The sequence below is a fragment of the Cryptomeria japonica genome, chromosome 10, assembly GCF_030272615.1.
Source record: "Cryptomeria japonica chromosome 10, Sugi_1.0, whole genome shotgun sequence".
In the NCBI taxonomy this organism is placed as follows: Eukaryota; Viridiplantae; Streptophyta; class Pinopsida; order Cupressales; family Cupressaceae; genus Cryptomeria; species Cryptomeria japonica.
This window is the reverse complement of record NC_081414.1, coordinates 338,330,107-338,344,516: the sequence shown is the minus strand read 5'-3', so window position 1 is coordinate 338,344,516 and position 14,410 is coordinate 338,330,107. Positions and strand designations below refer to the sequence as shown.

The 14,410-nt window shown below is 37.9% G+C and overlaps 2 protein-coding genes across 3 annotated transcripts; both read right to left on the bottom strand.

The window, feature by feature from the left end:
* Nucleotides 1–1,809: 1,809 nt before the first annotated feature.
* Nucleotides 1,810–5,435, bottom strand: LOC131071493 (receptor-like protein kinase HSL1). Of its 2 annotated transcripts, none has more exons than XM_058007376.2 (2): nucleotides 2,600–5,435; nucleotides 1,810–2,403 (listed from the first exon to the last, which is right to left on the bottom strand). In XM_058007376.2, exons 1-2 carry the CDS (start codon nucleotides 5,208–5,210, stop codon nucleotides 2,393–2,395), a joined length of 2,622 nt encoding a protein of 873 aa, XP_057863359.2. In that variant the 5' UTR covers nucleotides 5,211–5,435; the 3' UTR covers nucleotides 1,810–2,392. The 2 variants fall into 2 exon arrangements, with proteins under 2 accessions (XP_057863359.2, XP_057863360.2); XM_058007377.2 differs by having other exon boundaries at nucleotides 1,810–2,392.
* Nucleotides 5,436–10,582: 5,147 nt separating this feature from the next.
* Nucleotides 10,583–14,194, bottom strand: LOC131077221 (receptor-like protein kinase HSL1). Its single transcript, XM_058014662.2, has 2 exons — nucleotides 11,410–14,194; nucleotides 10,583–11,311 (listed from the first exon to the last, which is right to left on the bottom strand). The coding sequence occupies exons 1-2, from the start codon at nucleotides 14,018–14,020 to the stop codon at nucleotides 10,863–10,865; spliced, it is 3,060 nt and encodes a 1,019-aa protein (XP_057870645.2). The 5' UTR covers nucleotides 14,021–14,194; the 3' UTR covers nucleotides 10,583–10,862.
* Between the last annotated feature and the right edge of the window lie 216 nt (nucleotides 14,195–14,410).

The window sequence follows — 14,410 nt, the reverse complement described above, 5'->3', positions numbered from 1 at the left end:
AGATTTGAACATCTCCACTCAATATTGGATGTCATGTATTTGAAATCCATTGATGCAACTCAGACATGCTTGGCCAGAATACTCTGAATCTTCCAATCAGACCATATATTGCAAAAAAGGCTTCATTTTTTGACACTTCATCTATGATTTCCTTTCCAAACTCCACTTTTAGCAAGGCTTTAGCCAAGTATGAAATGAACTGAACACAAACTTTGCAAACCTTCTTTCTAACCAATAAGGACCCCCTACACATCTCTCCCCCATCTTTGGCCTTGGTGGAGATAGGTGTGTGAAATCTCGACCATCATTATCCCTATGAAAATTTCCAGATTGACAAATCCTATCCGCAGGTGCCGATAACTTAGAAGCGAATAGGGGCAACAGAGTCTTATCAACATAGGACACATCCTTCTCAAGAGTAATAGTAGTAGTCTCCAAACCCATCCAATGCAAAGAATTCCTCTCCTCATGCCTGTGTATAGTGCCGAAGGGAGCCCTAACAACAACTTTTTTTTATCTCAAAACATTTTAAATTCTTTTCTTTATAATAGTGTGTTATGTGGACTCTTATCATGATAATGTTTTATTTGAAATGCATTGATTTTCTCTAATTCTTGACTTCAAATGAGATGCACTAATCTAATTAGAGTTTCATGTATTCCAATTTTATTGAAATGGGTGTCATTTTTCATATATTTAAAAACCTATATAAAAGTGTAGTGTAAGTGGCAACTACCACCTACTAGGCCCAACTACATTGTGTGTGTAAGGAGATGTTCATCTAAATGAATTTGACTTAATGAACATTATTCTCCATCAATATGGCATAAAAAAATCATTCAATAGTTAGAAGCCATTCAAGTGAATATACCATGTAAAAAATAGTAACATCAATGGAAATAAAACAAAGACAAGTCAATTAGTGGCAACAACTAATAAAATTAGAATATGAAACTAGTCATTTTATGTTTGGCCTTGCAAAATCCATGATACATAAATAATAGAAACTACTAATTTGGTCAAACCATAAGATCACAAATAGTTATCACTTAGATGCAATCCAACCAAAATTGTTCTTGTCCTTGAACCCTATCAAGCCATTAATTGAAAATTTCATATCAAACCCAAGGTATTAAAAAAATTGATATTTAAATAAAAAAGACTTTGGAGAAAAAAAAACAAGCAAATTGAAACCATAAAAATAAAGCAACTATGAAAAAGACAAGAAGATTTATTTCCAATAATAGTTAGACATTTTGTTAAAAAAGAGTGTTGACATGCCCTACAAATCCAAGTATAAAAAAATTCCTTCTATACTTAAAACAAAATATAAAACAAAGAAATGACACAAGCTCTCTAAGCCATCAACATTAATAGAAAACTAACAAATATGGATACATAATTTTTTAAAACATGTGGAACTATTCAACTATATATTGCACTAGGAAATGAGCATGCAACCCTCTAACAATGCACAAAACTCAATACCTAGAATTAGTATGTCAACAAATTGCTTTCTAATTATCAAGGTCAGCAATGACAAACCTATGCTTACAAAAATTATGACACCCTTTTTAGATGAATTAAAAAATAATCCACAAAATCAATCAACACTAAAATTGAACTTAATTTTCCAGCTCCACGTATACATTCATATAAAACTAATACATTCACATGAAAACATAAATCTCTACTATGCACAAGGCCTTGAAAAAAACTCGTAGATTCTTTCCATTTAGAATATATCAAGGATGTCCTTTCAAATACGATCTAATTTTGACTAGAACTATTTTATTTTAAAGAAAAATCTATATTGAAATTTTTTTTTCTGAATTTATTATAATTTTACAACTAAAATACTAAAAATACAGTCATACAACCATCAAATTTTGACCTTAAAGTCCAGGTACCCGTGATGGGAATTTGGGGGAATTGCGTGGCGAACTCGGAGGATTTTCAGGTCTCCAAATCTGAAAAGTAATCCGCTTCGTTGTGAGTGGGAACAAGTGGCGTGGTAGCTGAGAAACTAGCAGCCGCCCTCCGACTCCTCCTCTCCAGCGGAAAGAGCATCTTATTCCTTTCTTCCTGGTTTGGATTGCACATCACCAGCATCTCCACCACTTTCCTCATCGAAGGCCGCCGTTTGGGGTCTCTGTTTGTGCATACCAGACCCACCCGCAACACCAACAGCATTTGCTCTATGTACTTCTCTTCCAATATTCTCCAGTCCAGCACTCCCATCTCTCCCCTGCCTATTATTGTGCTGTGGATCCACTCCACAATGTCCACTCCTTCCCCGTACTGCACTTCATTCGTAGCTTTCATCCCGCTCACAAGCTCTAACACCACCACTCCGAAGCCGTACACGTCAATTTTCTCACTCACTTTCAGTCTATGGCCGTACTTTGCACATCAAAGGTTATAATGTTAATGGCGCTAAATCTTTGACAAGAAATTGAAAATACTTTGCACATCAAAGGTTATAATGTTAATGGCGCTAAATCTTTGACAAGAAATTGAAAATTAAACAGACTAGCATTCAACGAGGATAGATAAAATCGGACCGACTAGCATTCAACGAGGATAGATAAAATCGGACCTGGAGCTATATATCCGTGAGACCCCACATAGCCTGAAACAGAGTACTCTTCGCCCAGGTTATTAAGAACTCTGGCCAGGCCAAAATCTGCAATTTTAGCCTCTAAATCTTTATCCAGCAAGATGTTGCTGGATTTCACATCCCTGTGTAGAATTGGAGGTGTGCAATCGTGATGCATATAGCTCAGCCCTTGGGCTGCCCCCAGTGCGATCTTATAGCGGACTGGCCAAGGCAGCCCTACTTGTGGTCCTTGTGAATTCTGTAGGCGCTCCAACAAGCTCCCGTTGGGCATGTACTCGTATACCAATAGCTTGAAATCGGACTCTTCGCTTGAAATGCAGCAGAGGAGATTTAAAATATTGTTGTGCCGAATGAGTCCTAATGTATCCACCTCCACTTCCCCCAATTCATGGTTTCGCTGCGCCCCTTTTCTCTTAAATTTTCCCCGTGATCTGCTTATGTTCCGGATCTTCTTCACCGCTACCGCTTCCCCGCTCTGCAGAATGACCCTGTAAACTTTTCCAGCGCCTCCGGATCCAATAACATTATCCTCCGACAAGTTGCGGATGATGTGCAACTCGTTCAGCTCTGGCAGATGGAAAGATGTCAATTTCCATGATGGCGTGGCCCTTGCTTTCCTGAGACAGAACCAACACACACAAATGGAGCCTAGTGCTATGACTGCTAAAATCACACACGGTACTATAATTGCAGCCAATTGTCGAGATGATATCTTGTCTGAAGAACACGACCTCAGCATCAAATTCCGACCTCCGCATAATCTTGGATTGCCGAGAAAAGCGTCTTTGTAAGCCGAATTGTCCAGAGCGGCAGGAATTGGACCAGACAAGCGATTGTCGGATACATTGAAAACAGTTAATGATAGGCGTCCTAATTCAGCAGACATTTGGCCAGAGAGCGAGTTATTTGAGAGATCAAGACTGTTCAGTGCCGACAGGTCGCCCAGGGATGCAGGGATTTCGCCTGTAAGACGATTTGTACCCAAATTGAGAACAGTAAGCTTCTTCAGTGATATTAAACCCTTGGGAATTTCTCCTGAAAGAAAATTATGATCAAGCTGGAGACTATTGATCGATGTCAAATTCGTAACCTCATTTGGAATGGACCCTGACAACTGATTGCTGTTCGCGTTTAAGATCTGGAGGTTTGTCAGCTGCCCAATCTCCGAGGGAATGCTTCCGCTGAATTGGTTATTGTTTATTTGCAACCAAGCCAGGCTCTTTGATTGTCCAATCGTAGCTGGAATCTGACCTTCAAACTTGTTATTATAAAGCATCAGCTGTGCCCGGCCTGAAGCGCTCCAAAGCCCCTGAGGAATCTCACCACTGAGCTGGTTGTTATACAGCTGCACAGACTGTAAACTTTCGCAATCTCCCAAGGATGAAGGTAGACTTCCATTGAAATTATTTGAACCTATAGCCAACCCGTAAAGCATTCTTTTTTTGCACAGATTTTTCGGCAGCGGGCCTTCCAGAGCGTTCTCCGTCACATCGACCATATAAAGATTGGAAAATGTACCCAAATCCTGGGGCAACCACCCCTTAAGCTTGTTACTAAACAGATATAACTTACTTAAGTTCCGCAGCATACCAAGCCGTGCAGGAATTTCTCCGGTGAGCTGATTTTGATTCAAAATGAGCTGCTCCAGGGATTCCAGATTGCCGATTCTGTATGGAATTTCGCCGCTTAGCTGGTTGGCAGAAAGATCTAAGGTTGATAAGTTCCCCATCTTGTCGATGTCAGACAGAATCGATCCAGACAAATTGTTGCTCCAAAGGTACAAAGTACTCAACTTGGACAGAGTAGTTAAACTAGTCGGAATATTGCCCTTCAGCTGATTCTTCGACAAATCCAACCAGTCCAACTGCGTTAAATTACCGAAAAAATTCGGAATTTCACCTACTAGAGTACAATTATATAATTCTAAATGTTGCAGCCGGTTCAATTTCGCGAGCTCTACTGGTATCTCACCGCCAAGGAGAGGATTATCGCCAACAGTGAATTTCCTCAGGGTTGTCAAATTGCCGAGAAAAGTAGGGATTCCGCCCGTCAAATTATTTTCGTCCAGCGAGAGCTCTTGGATGTTGGACAACATTCCAAAGGTTGGAGGAATGGAGCCACTGAAACTATTTTCTAACAAATTAAAGACCCTCAGCTGCCTGAATTCACTGATTCGACTGGGCAGGCTTCCAAATAAGCGATTGCTGGACAAATCAAGCACTTGCAAACCCTTGCAATCAAACAGCTCATCGGGAAAGAGCCCCTGGAAAGCATTCCCGCTGAGAATCAACGTCTCCAGACTTGGAAGAAGGCATATGGAAGAAGTCAGATTGCCTGAAATTGAGGCGCCCGTGAGATTAATTGCAGTGACAACCTTGGAAGCATTGCAAGAGATCCCATTCCAACTGCAGGGGTTTTCGTCAGAAGCATTCCAGTCCGTCAAATTGTTACCTCCGTCGATCCAGTCGCTCCCTTTTATCTGGAGAAGAATTTTGCCCTCTTCCGAGATGCAGGTGCAATGGAGAAAGAGAACACTGAGAATGCAACAGAATAGAGGAAATATCCCAATTGTATTAGGAATTAGGACCATGATTGCCAGCGGTTACGCTGATGCCCTGCAAACAGAAGTTCAAACACTAACTCGACGGCTGTGTTGCAGACGAGAAATTTGTTGTTAAAGATTCCTGTACGCATTTTCTTCTTCTTTTGCGGTTCAAAGTCGATGTGTTGAATTTGAAGGCGTAGAACTTTGAATAGTTGGAGGAGATCAATTAGAAAACCAGCGGAGAAATTCGCCGGCAATTTTGAGGACCGAGTATAATCCTGTGAAAGATAAATTTGAGAATTTTGTGTCCATTAAGAACAAAATAGAAGATTTTCACTATTCAAGTGGTCAAACATAGGATATGGGATAGTAAATTTTATTTGTTTTTTATTATTATTTATTTAATAATCTATTTTATTTTGTCATTTGTTTCTTTGTTGAATAGATTTTGAAAGGATGTTAATCCTAATTTATTTGTGAATTTGTCATAAATGTTATAGCAAGTTTTTACATTCCAAAATAAAATTCTCTCTATTTTCTATCATCTCAATAATGCAAAAGTAATTGACTCATGAACACTCCCAACAACACTACAAACGTGGATTTTCAATAGTATAGTAAATTTTGTTAATTTATTTGTTAAAGTTTTGATTTGCTATTATTTCCAATTTAAGGCTTGTGTTTAATGAGCATTCAGAATAAAAGATTTTTATTAAAGTGTTCAAACATATATTAAATTTAGTCTTCTTTTTTATTTTGTTAAAGAGGTGATTTTTTATTATTGTGAATGTGAGACTTGTGTCCAATGAGCACTACGAACAAAAGATTTTCAATATTAAGTGGTCAAACATATAATAAATTTTGTTATTTTTGTTTGTTAAGTGTTGATTTTCTATTATTCTAAATTTGAGACTTGTGTCTAATTAGCATTAAGAATAGAGGATTTTCAATATTCAAGTGGTCAAACATATACCAAATTTAGTTATTTTTGTTTGTTAAAGTGTAGATTTTTTGTTATTGTGAATTTGAGACTTGTGTCCAATAAGCACTAAGAACAAGGGATTTTCAATATTCAAGTGGTCGAACATATAGTAAATTTTTTAATTTTTGTTTGTTAAAGTGTTGATTTTCTATTATTCTAAATTTGAGACTTGTGTCCAATGAGCACTAAGAATAGAGGATTTTCAATATTCAAGTGGTCAAACATATAGTAAATTTTGTTATTTTTTGTTCGTTAAAATGTTGATTTTTTATTATTCAATTCAAACAATTAATTTTTTCATTCTTTCAACCATCTACTTGTTGAATAGATCTTAAAATGGTATCAATGTGAAATTACTTGCATGTTTGTCATATATGTCATAATAAGTTTTACATTCTAAAGTAATGTGATTTTCTATTTTCACTTTTCTATTTCCCCCATCTTATTGGTTCAAAAGTCAAAATCTCTCTTCCCAAATTCTGTTAGTCTTTTCATTAACATGTTTGAGCAAGAGGTCTCTATGAAGTCAAAACTCTCTATTATAAGATGCAATTTAATAAAAAATGAAACATCTAAAGCAAAAAAATCTATAGCACATGTTTATTGTTTAGCAACATCTAATTCCAGAAATATCAATAAAAAAGATCATCATGTATTAGACATTTTTATCTTAAAATATATTTAAAATTTCCTTATGTCTACTTAGATTCATCATGTACCTTCTCTTCCTTCTTCTCACTCTTGTCTTCAACCATATTTGTTTTACAACTTTCCCCTTTTTCAAAACCAAGACCACCTTTATCATTTATAGGTTTTTGGCTTCCAACTAACTCATCAAGCATGTTAGTGCTCTTTCTGAACTAAAGATTCTTGTTCATCTAATTCTTGGCCTTTTCTAGTTCTTTGCTCAAGGAAACAATTTTTTCCTCAATCTTGGTGCATTCAATAGATTTATCATGAAGCTTGGACTCCAAACAATCAACAATATTCTTGCCTCCTTCAACTTGGATTTTTAGGTTGATAATTACATCTTCTACCTTCTTGATTTTGTATTCACATTCTTTTCTTCCTTCAATTTAAGCTTTCATTTTGACAAATTTCTTTTCTGCCTTATTGAATCTAATCTTGTATTCTTCAAACTCTACCCTTGCAATATCCATGTCTTCATGAGCATACTATAATTCTCCTTCAAGGTCTACTTCACAATCATCTAAATTGAAATCCCATCCTTCATGTTCCATTACCTCTATACTTGATTCAAGATAAATGATGTCATTAAATATTGTTTTAGATCCCATGTGTTCAAATGCAAGATCTACCTTAGTTGTTAGACTGTTATCTAGGAACCTTTCTGTGATACCAATTGTTGTACACACCAAAATGTTGAGAGAGGGGGGTGGGGGTGAATCAACATATACTTAAACTTAAACACACCATTTCTAGGTTAAGCATCAAGCCAAATTTTCCAAAAGAAAGAATTAGAAGTAAAATATGCACCACAAGATTCAACAAAGGACACCAAGTTTTTTACGTGGGAAACCCAATGAGGGAAAAACAAAGGTGGCAACTATCTCACAATATATATGAACAAAGATACAAATATACCTGATGGAGTTGCTAAGAAAGATACAAATATACTTGATGAGGAGGTTCACTATCAAATAGTAGGATACATGATAGTTTGAATTACAAAATATGAACTTGAACTGTTGTAGAAGATACATCTATCATATGCAAATATTGGAGTCCCTTTTTTTGCACATTCACTACATCTCACCAACTTTCATCACTCATCACAAATGATTTGTTCTTCTATTTATATCCTCTATAACATCTCAAAATACCAATTAGGTCAGCTCCAAGATGACCTTTAGATGAAGCGTTTGATACTACATAGATTGGCTTCAAACATATGTGCTAAGAAGTAAAATGAGTTGTGAATCAACCCAAAGAACAAAAAGATCCAAAAACATTACAACACATCTTCCAAAGCAAATATGATAGGTCGGGATCAAACCACGAGTGAAGGAACCATGATTGTTGGCCCAATCAATCAACAACTCCACCAAAACTATAAGCTTTTGTGCCATCTGGGAGAGACTAGAATACCATGCAGACCAAGATATGGGCAATATAGACTATCCACAGTATCCCTACAACTATCTCCTAAAGTATCTACTCATGGTGTGCTTGCACAAGTAGAGAAACCCACTGAACTGATAAAAACAAAGCATCCCATACTAATTGTAAAACTTCAACACTTATGATATTGCAATGCAATAAATCAAATAATCTAAAACTTGCTTTGTAGAAACTGTATACCTCATTGAACATATCCCCAAGTCCACACAACCATATCTACCACTCCAAAGAATTGCAAAGCATTCTGGTAAGTTTCTAAGACATATTACACTATTCTAGTACAATTTGGAGAATAGTTAATTCAAAGTCTTCCTGTAGAAGATGTCAGGACATGAAAGCCTAAAAGTAGTTCCTAAGCGGTGACTAAAAAATTCAACTCTAGAACCATAAGGCCAAGTCGTGCAAGGCATAAGAATGCCTAGACCAAAATACAAAGTCACCAACTTAGGAATATATATAGTTTATGCCTTAGACAAATTTTCTCAAATGCACAAGTATGAACAACCACTAATTATCATTCATCCAACTCCTTAAAATATGTAGAAACCAATCAATGTGATTGCACTCCTCATCAAAAGCATAAACAATGTACAACAATGTGTTACTAGCTTAACCATGTACATATCATGCTTATGGATTGTTTTAATGTCATCTTAAGTCATAAATACATATGTTGGTCTACTTGACTATTTGCTTATCTTCAATTATGCAACCCCATGTCTCTATCTATGACAAACTATCTCTCTCAAACATGTGTTATCTCTAACCATTTCTCATCCTCTTCAACTATATCAATTCATCTCTATACAAGTATGATGGATTGACATTAGTGGCAAGTTAAAATCAATGACAACATATGACACATATTGCCAACATGATCCTTAAGAGTGTACAAAGACACAAGAGGAGAGCATGCATACCTTTCACCCAAAGACAAGAAACAAGTTCTTTTCTCACTATTCTTACTTTATTACAACTAAACTAGTGAGAAATAAAAGAAACTTGGACAAGCATAAACCTACAACAAATGTTAATTATGATATGTTTTATCTCAACATATTTTACTTTCTTTCCTTAATTATGTTAATGTGTTATGTGGACTCTTATTATGAGAAATTTTTATTTGAAATGCATCGATTTGCTCATATGCTTGACTTCCAATACGATGCATTAATTTGTTTAGAGTTTCGTGAATTCCAATTTTATTGAAATTGGTCTCATTTGTTAGCATCTACAAACCTATATAGATGTGTAGTATAAGTGGCAACTACCACCTACACCCAACTACATTGTATAAGGAGATGTTCATCTAAATGAATTGACTTCATAAGCATTATTTTCCTTCAATGTGGCATAAAAAACTCATGAATAGTTAGAAACCACTCTAGTGAATTATCATGTAAAATATAGTAACATCAATGGAAAAGGAACAAAGACAAGTCAACCAATGACAACAACTAAATAAAATTACATGTAACTAGTCATTTTATGTTTGGATTTGTGAAAGCCATGAGACATAAGTAATATAAACTACTAATCTGATCAAACCATAAGATCACAAATAGGTAGCACCTAGATACAATCCAACAAAAAATGTTCTTGTTTTTTAATCTTACCATGCCTTCAATTAAAAAATTCATATCAAACCTAAGGAATAAAAAAGAAAGATCTTAAAATAAAAAATAGACTTTGGAGAAAATAAAACAAGCAAATGGAAGCCATAAAAATAGAGCAACTATGGAAAAGACATGAAGATTTATTTCCAATTGTCCCCTGTTGAAAAAGAATGTTAACATGCCCTACAAATCCGAATATAAAAACCTTCTTTATATACTAAAAAAAAATTAAAACAAAGAAATGACATGAAGATCTCTAAGCCATCTACATTTAATAGAAAACTAACAAGTATGGATACATAATGTGGAAAACATGTGGAGTTATTCAACTACATCATTTATAAAATGACTAATACTTCTCAAAAGAAACATATTGTACTAGGAATTGAGCATGTAACCCTCTAACAAGGCAAAAAAACTCAATACCTAGAATTGGTATGTCAAGAAATTGCTTTTCAATTATCAAGATCATCAATGACAAACCTATGCTTATAAACATTATTGAAAAATGAATTTATTATAGATATTTTCCAACCATTTTAACTAATTGAAAATGTTATGAATACCATTTTTTAGATAATTTTTTTTAAAAAAAAATTGAACTTAATTTTCCAACTCCACATATATATCAATATACTGATATACTCCCATGGAAACTACTATAAACAAGACCTTAAAAAAAAACTCATCAAATTATTTCCATTTAGAATATCTATATGTAAAGGAACGTCCTTTCAAATAAGACCTTCATCTTTAAAAAAAAAACTACTATATAAATTTTTTACAAACTATCTAAAATCTCCTTTTTCAAGAGAAATTTTTTTTTTTTTTCCAAATTTATAATAATATTTTACAATACTAAAAAATACAAGTCATACAACCATCAAATTTAGGCCTTCGATTCCAGGTACCCATGATGGGAATTTGGGGAATTTGTGTGGCGGACTAGGAGGTTTTTTAGGTCTCCAAATCTGAAAAGTAATCCGCTTCGTTGTCAGTGGGAACAAGTGGCGTGGTAGAGGAGAAACTAGCAGCCGCCCTCCGACTCCTCCTCTCCTGCGGAAAAAGCATCTTTATCCTTTCTTCCTGGTTTGGATTGCACATCACCAGCATCTCCACCACTTTCCTCATCGAAGGCCGCCGTTTAGGGTCCCTGATTGTGCATACCAGACCCACCCGCAACACCAACAGCATTTGCTCTATGTACTTCTCTTCCAATATTCGCCAGTCCAGCACTCCCATCTCTCCCCTGCCTATTATTGTGCTGCGGATCCACTCCACTATGTCCACTCCTTCCCCGTACTGCACTTCATTCGTAGCTTTCATCCCGCTCACCAGCTCTAACACCACCACTCCGAAGCCGTACACGTCAATTTTTTCGCTCACTTTCAGTCTATGGCCGTACTCTGCACATCAAAGGTTATAATGTTAATGGCGCTAAATCTTTAACAAGAAATTGAAAATTAAACAAACTAGCATTCAACCAGGATAGATAAAATCGGACCTGGAGCTATATATCCGTGAGACCCCACATAGCCTGAAACAGAGTACTCTTCGCCCAGGTTATTAAGAACTCTGGCCAGGCCAAAATCTGCAATTTTAGCCTCTAAATCTTTATCCAGCAAGATGTTGCTGGATTTCACATCCCTGTGTAGAATTGGAGGTGTGCAATCGTGATGCATGTAGCTCAGCCCTTGGGCTGCCCCCATTGCGATCTTATAGCGGACTGGCCAAGGCAGCCCCACTTGTGGTCCTTGTGAATTCTGTAGGCGCTCCAACAGGCTCCCGTTGGGCATGTACTCGTATACCAATAGCTTGAAATCGTACTCTTCGCTTGAAATGCAGCAGAGGAGCTTTAAAATGTTGGTGTGCCGAATGAGTCCCAATGTATCCACCTCCACTTCCCCCAATTCATGGTTTCGCTGAGCCCCTTTTCTCTTAAATTTTCCCCGTGATCTGCTTATGTTCCGGATCTTCTTCACCGCTACCGCTTCCCCGCTCTGCAGAATGACCCTGTAAACTTTTCCAGCGCCTCCGGATCCAATAACATTTTCCTCTGACAAGTTGCGGACGATGTACAACTCATTCAGCTCCGGCAGATGGAAAGATGTCAATTTCCATGATGGCGTGGCCCTTGCTTTCCTGAGACAGTACCAACACACACCAATGGAGCCCAGTGCTATGGCTGCTAAAATCACAGACGGTACTATAATTGCAGCCAATTGTTGAGATGATATCTTGTCTGAAGAACACGACCTCAGCATCAAATTCCGACCTCCGCATAATCTTGGATTCCCGAGAAAAGAGTATTTGTAGGCCGAATTGTCGAGAGCGGCAGGAATTGGACCAGACAAGCGATTGTTGGATACATTGAAAACATTTAATGAGAGGCGTCCTAGTTCAGCAGGAATTTGGCCAGAGAGCGAATTATTTGAGAGATCAAGACTGTTCAGTGCGGACAGGTCGCCCAAGGATGCAGGGATTTCGCCTGTAAGACGATTTGTACCCAAATTGAGAACAGTAAGCTTCTCTAGTGATATTAAACTCTTGGGAATTTCTCCTGACAGAAAATTGTGATCAAGCTGGAGACTATTGATCAACGTCAAGTTCGCAAGCTCATTTGGAATGGACCCTGACAACTGATTGCTGCTCGCGTTTAAGATCTGGAGGTCTGTCAGCTGTCCAATCTCCGAGGGAATGCTTCCGCTGAATTGGTTGTTGTTTATTTGCAACCAAGCCAGGCTCTTTGCTTGTCCAATCGCAGATGGAATCTGGCCCTCAAACTTATTATTATAGAGCAACAACTGTACCCGGCTTGAAGCGCTCCAAAACCCCTTAGGAATCTCACCACTGAGCTGGTTGTTATACAGCTGCACATACTGTAAACTCGCGCAATCTCCCAAGGAAGAAGGTAGGCTCCCATTGAAATTATTTGAAGCTAAAGCCAACGCGTAAAGCATTCCATTTTTGCACAGATTTTTTGGCAGGGGGCCTTCCAAACCGGCTCCTGTCACCTCGACAAAATAGAGATTGGAATATGTACCCAAATCCTGGGGCAACCACCCCTTAAGCTTGTTATCAAACAGATACAGTTTCCTCAAGTTCCGCAGCATACCGAGCTGTGCAGGGATTTCTCCGGTGAGCTGATTTTGACCCAGTTTTAGCTGCTCCAGAGATTCCAGATTGCCGATTCTGTAGGGAATTTCACCGCTTAGCTGGTTGGCAGAAAGATCTAACTCAGTCAGATTTCCCATCTCATCGATATTAGCCAGAATCGGTCCAGACAAATTGTTACCCCAAAGGTACAAAATACTCAACTTGGACAAAGTAGTTAAACTAGTCGGAATATTGCCCTTTAGCCAATTCTGCGACAAATCCAAACATTCCAACTGCGTAAAATTACCGAAAAAATTCGGAATTTCACCAACTAGACTACAATTATATAGTTCTAAATCTTGCAGCCGGTTCAATATCGCGAGCTCTGCTGGTATGACACCGCCTAGGAGAGGGTTATCGCCAACAGTGAATTTCCTCAGGGTTGTCAAATTGCCGAGAAAAGTAGGGATTCCGCCCGTCAAATTATTTTCGTCCAACGAGAGCTCTTGGATGTTGGACAACATTCCAAAGGCTGGAGGAATGGAGCCACTGAAACTATTTTCTAACAAATTCAAGACCCTCAGCTGCCTGAATTCACTGATTCGACTGGGCAGGCTTCCAAAGAAGCGATTGATGGACAAATCAAGCACTTGCAAACCCTTGCAATCAAACAGCCCGTCGGGAAAGGGCCCCCGGAAAGCATTCTCGCTGAGAATCAACGTCTCCAGACTTGGAAGATGGCATATGGTAGAAGTCAGATTGCCTGAAATTGAGGCACCGGTAAGATTAATTGCAGTGACGAACTTGGAAGAATTGCAAGAGATCCCATTCCAGCTGCAGGGGTTTTCGTCAGAAGCATTCCAGTCCGTCAAATTATTACCTCCGCCGATCCAATCGCTCGCCTTTATCTGGAGAAGAATTTTGCCGTCTTCCGAGATGCAGCTAGATCGGAGAAGGAGAACACTGAGTGTGCAGTAGAAGACTGCAAGCATCCCATTTTTCTGAGCAATTCGGACCATGACTGCCGGCCTGTACAAAACTTCAGACCCTAACTCGACGGTAATGTTGCAAATGGGAAATTTATAGCTGAGAGATTCCTCCACGCATCTTCGTTACTGTGGTGGGTCATTGTTGATGAAAGAAGCGTAGGAAACTCTTAACTAGTGGTCGGAAACCATTCTGAAAAACCAGGGGAGAAATATCGAGGCACGTTACTTACTTAGCTGGGGCCGACAAGGGGAGAAATATCGAGCATTTAAGGGAGGTCGATATGTTTGACTTGTTGACCTGAAATATTGAAGTCAAAGCTATGTGGATTTATCAATGGAAATGTAAAAACGTAGACAAGAAAAAACTAGAGCGCGTCGCTGTGGATGGAGAACGTGTTGCAAATGAGTTTTGTTTGTTTA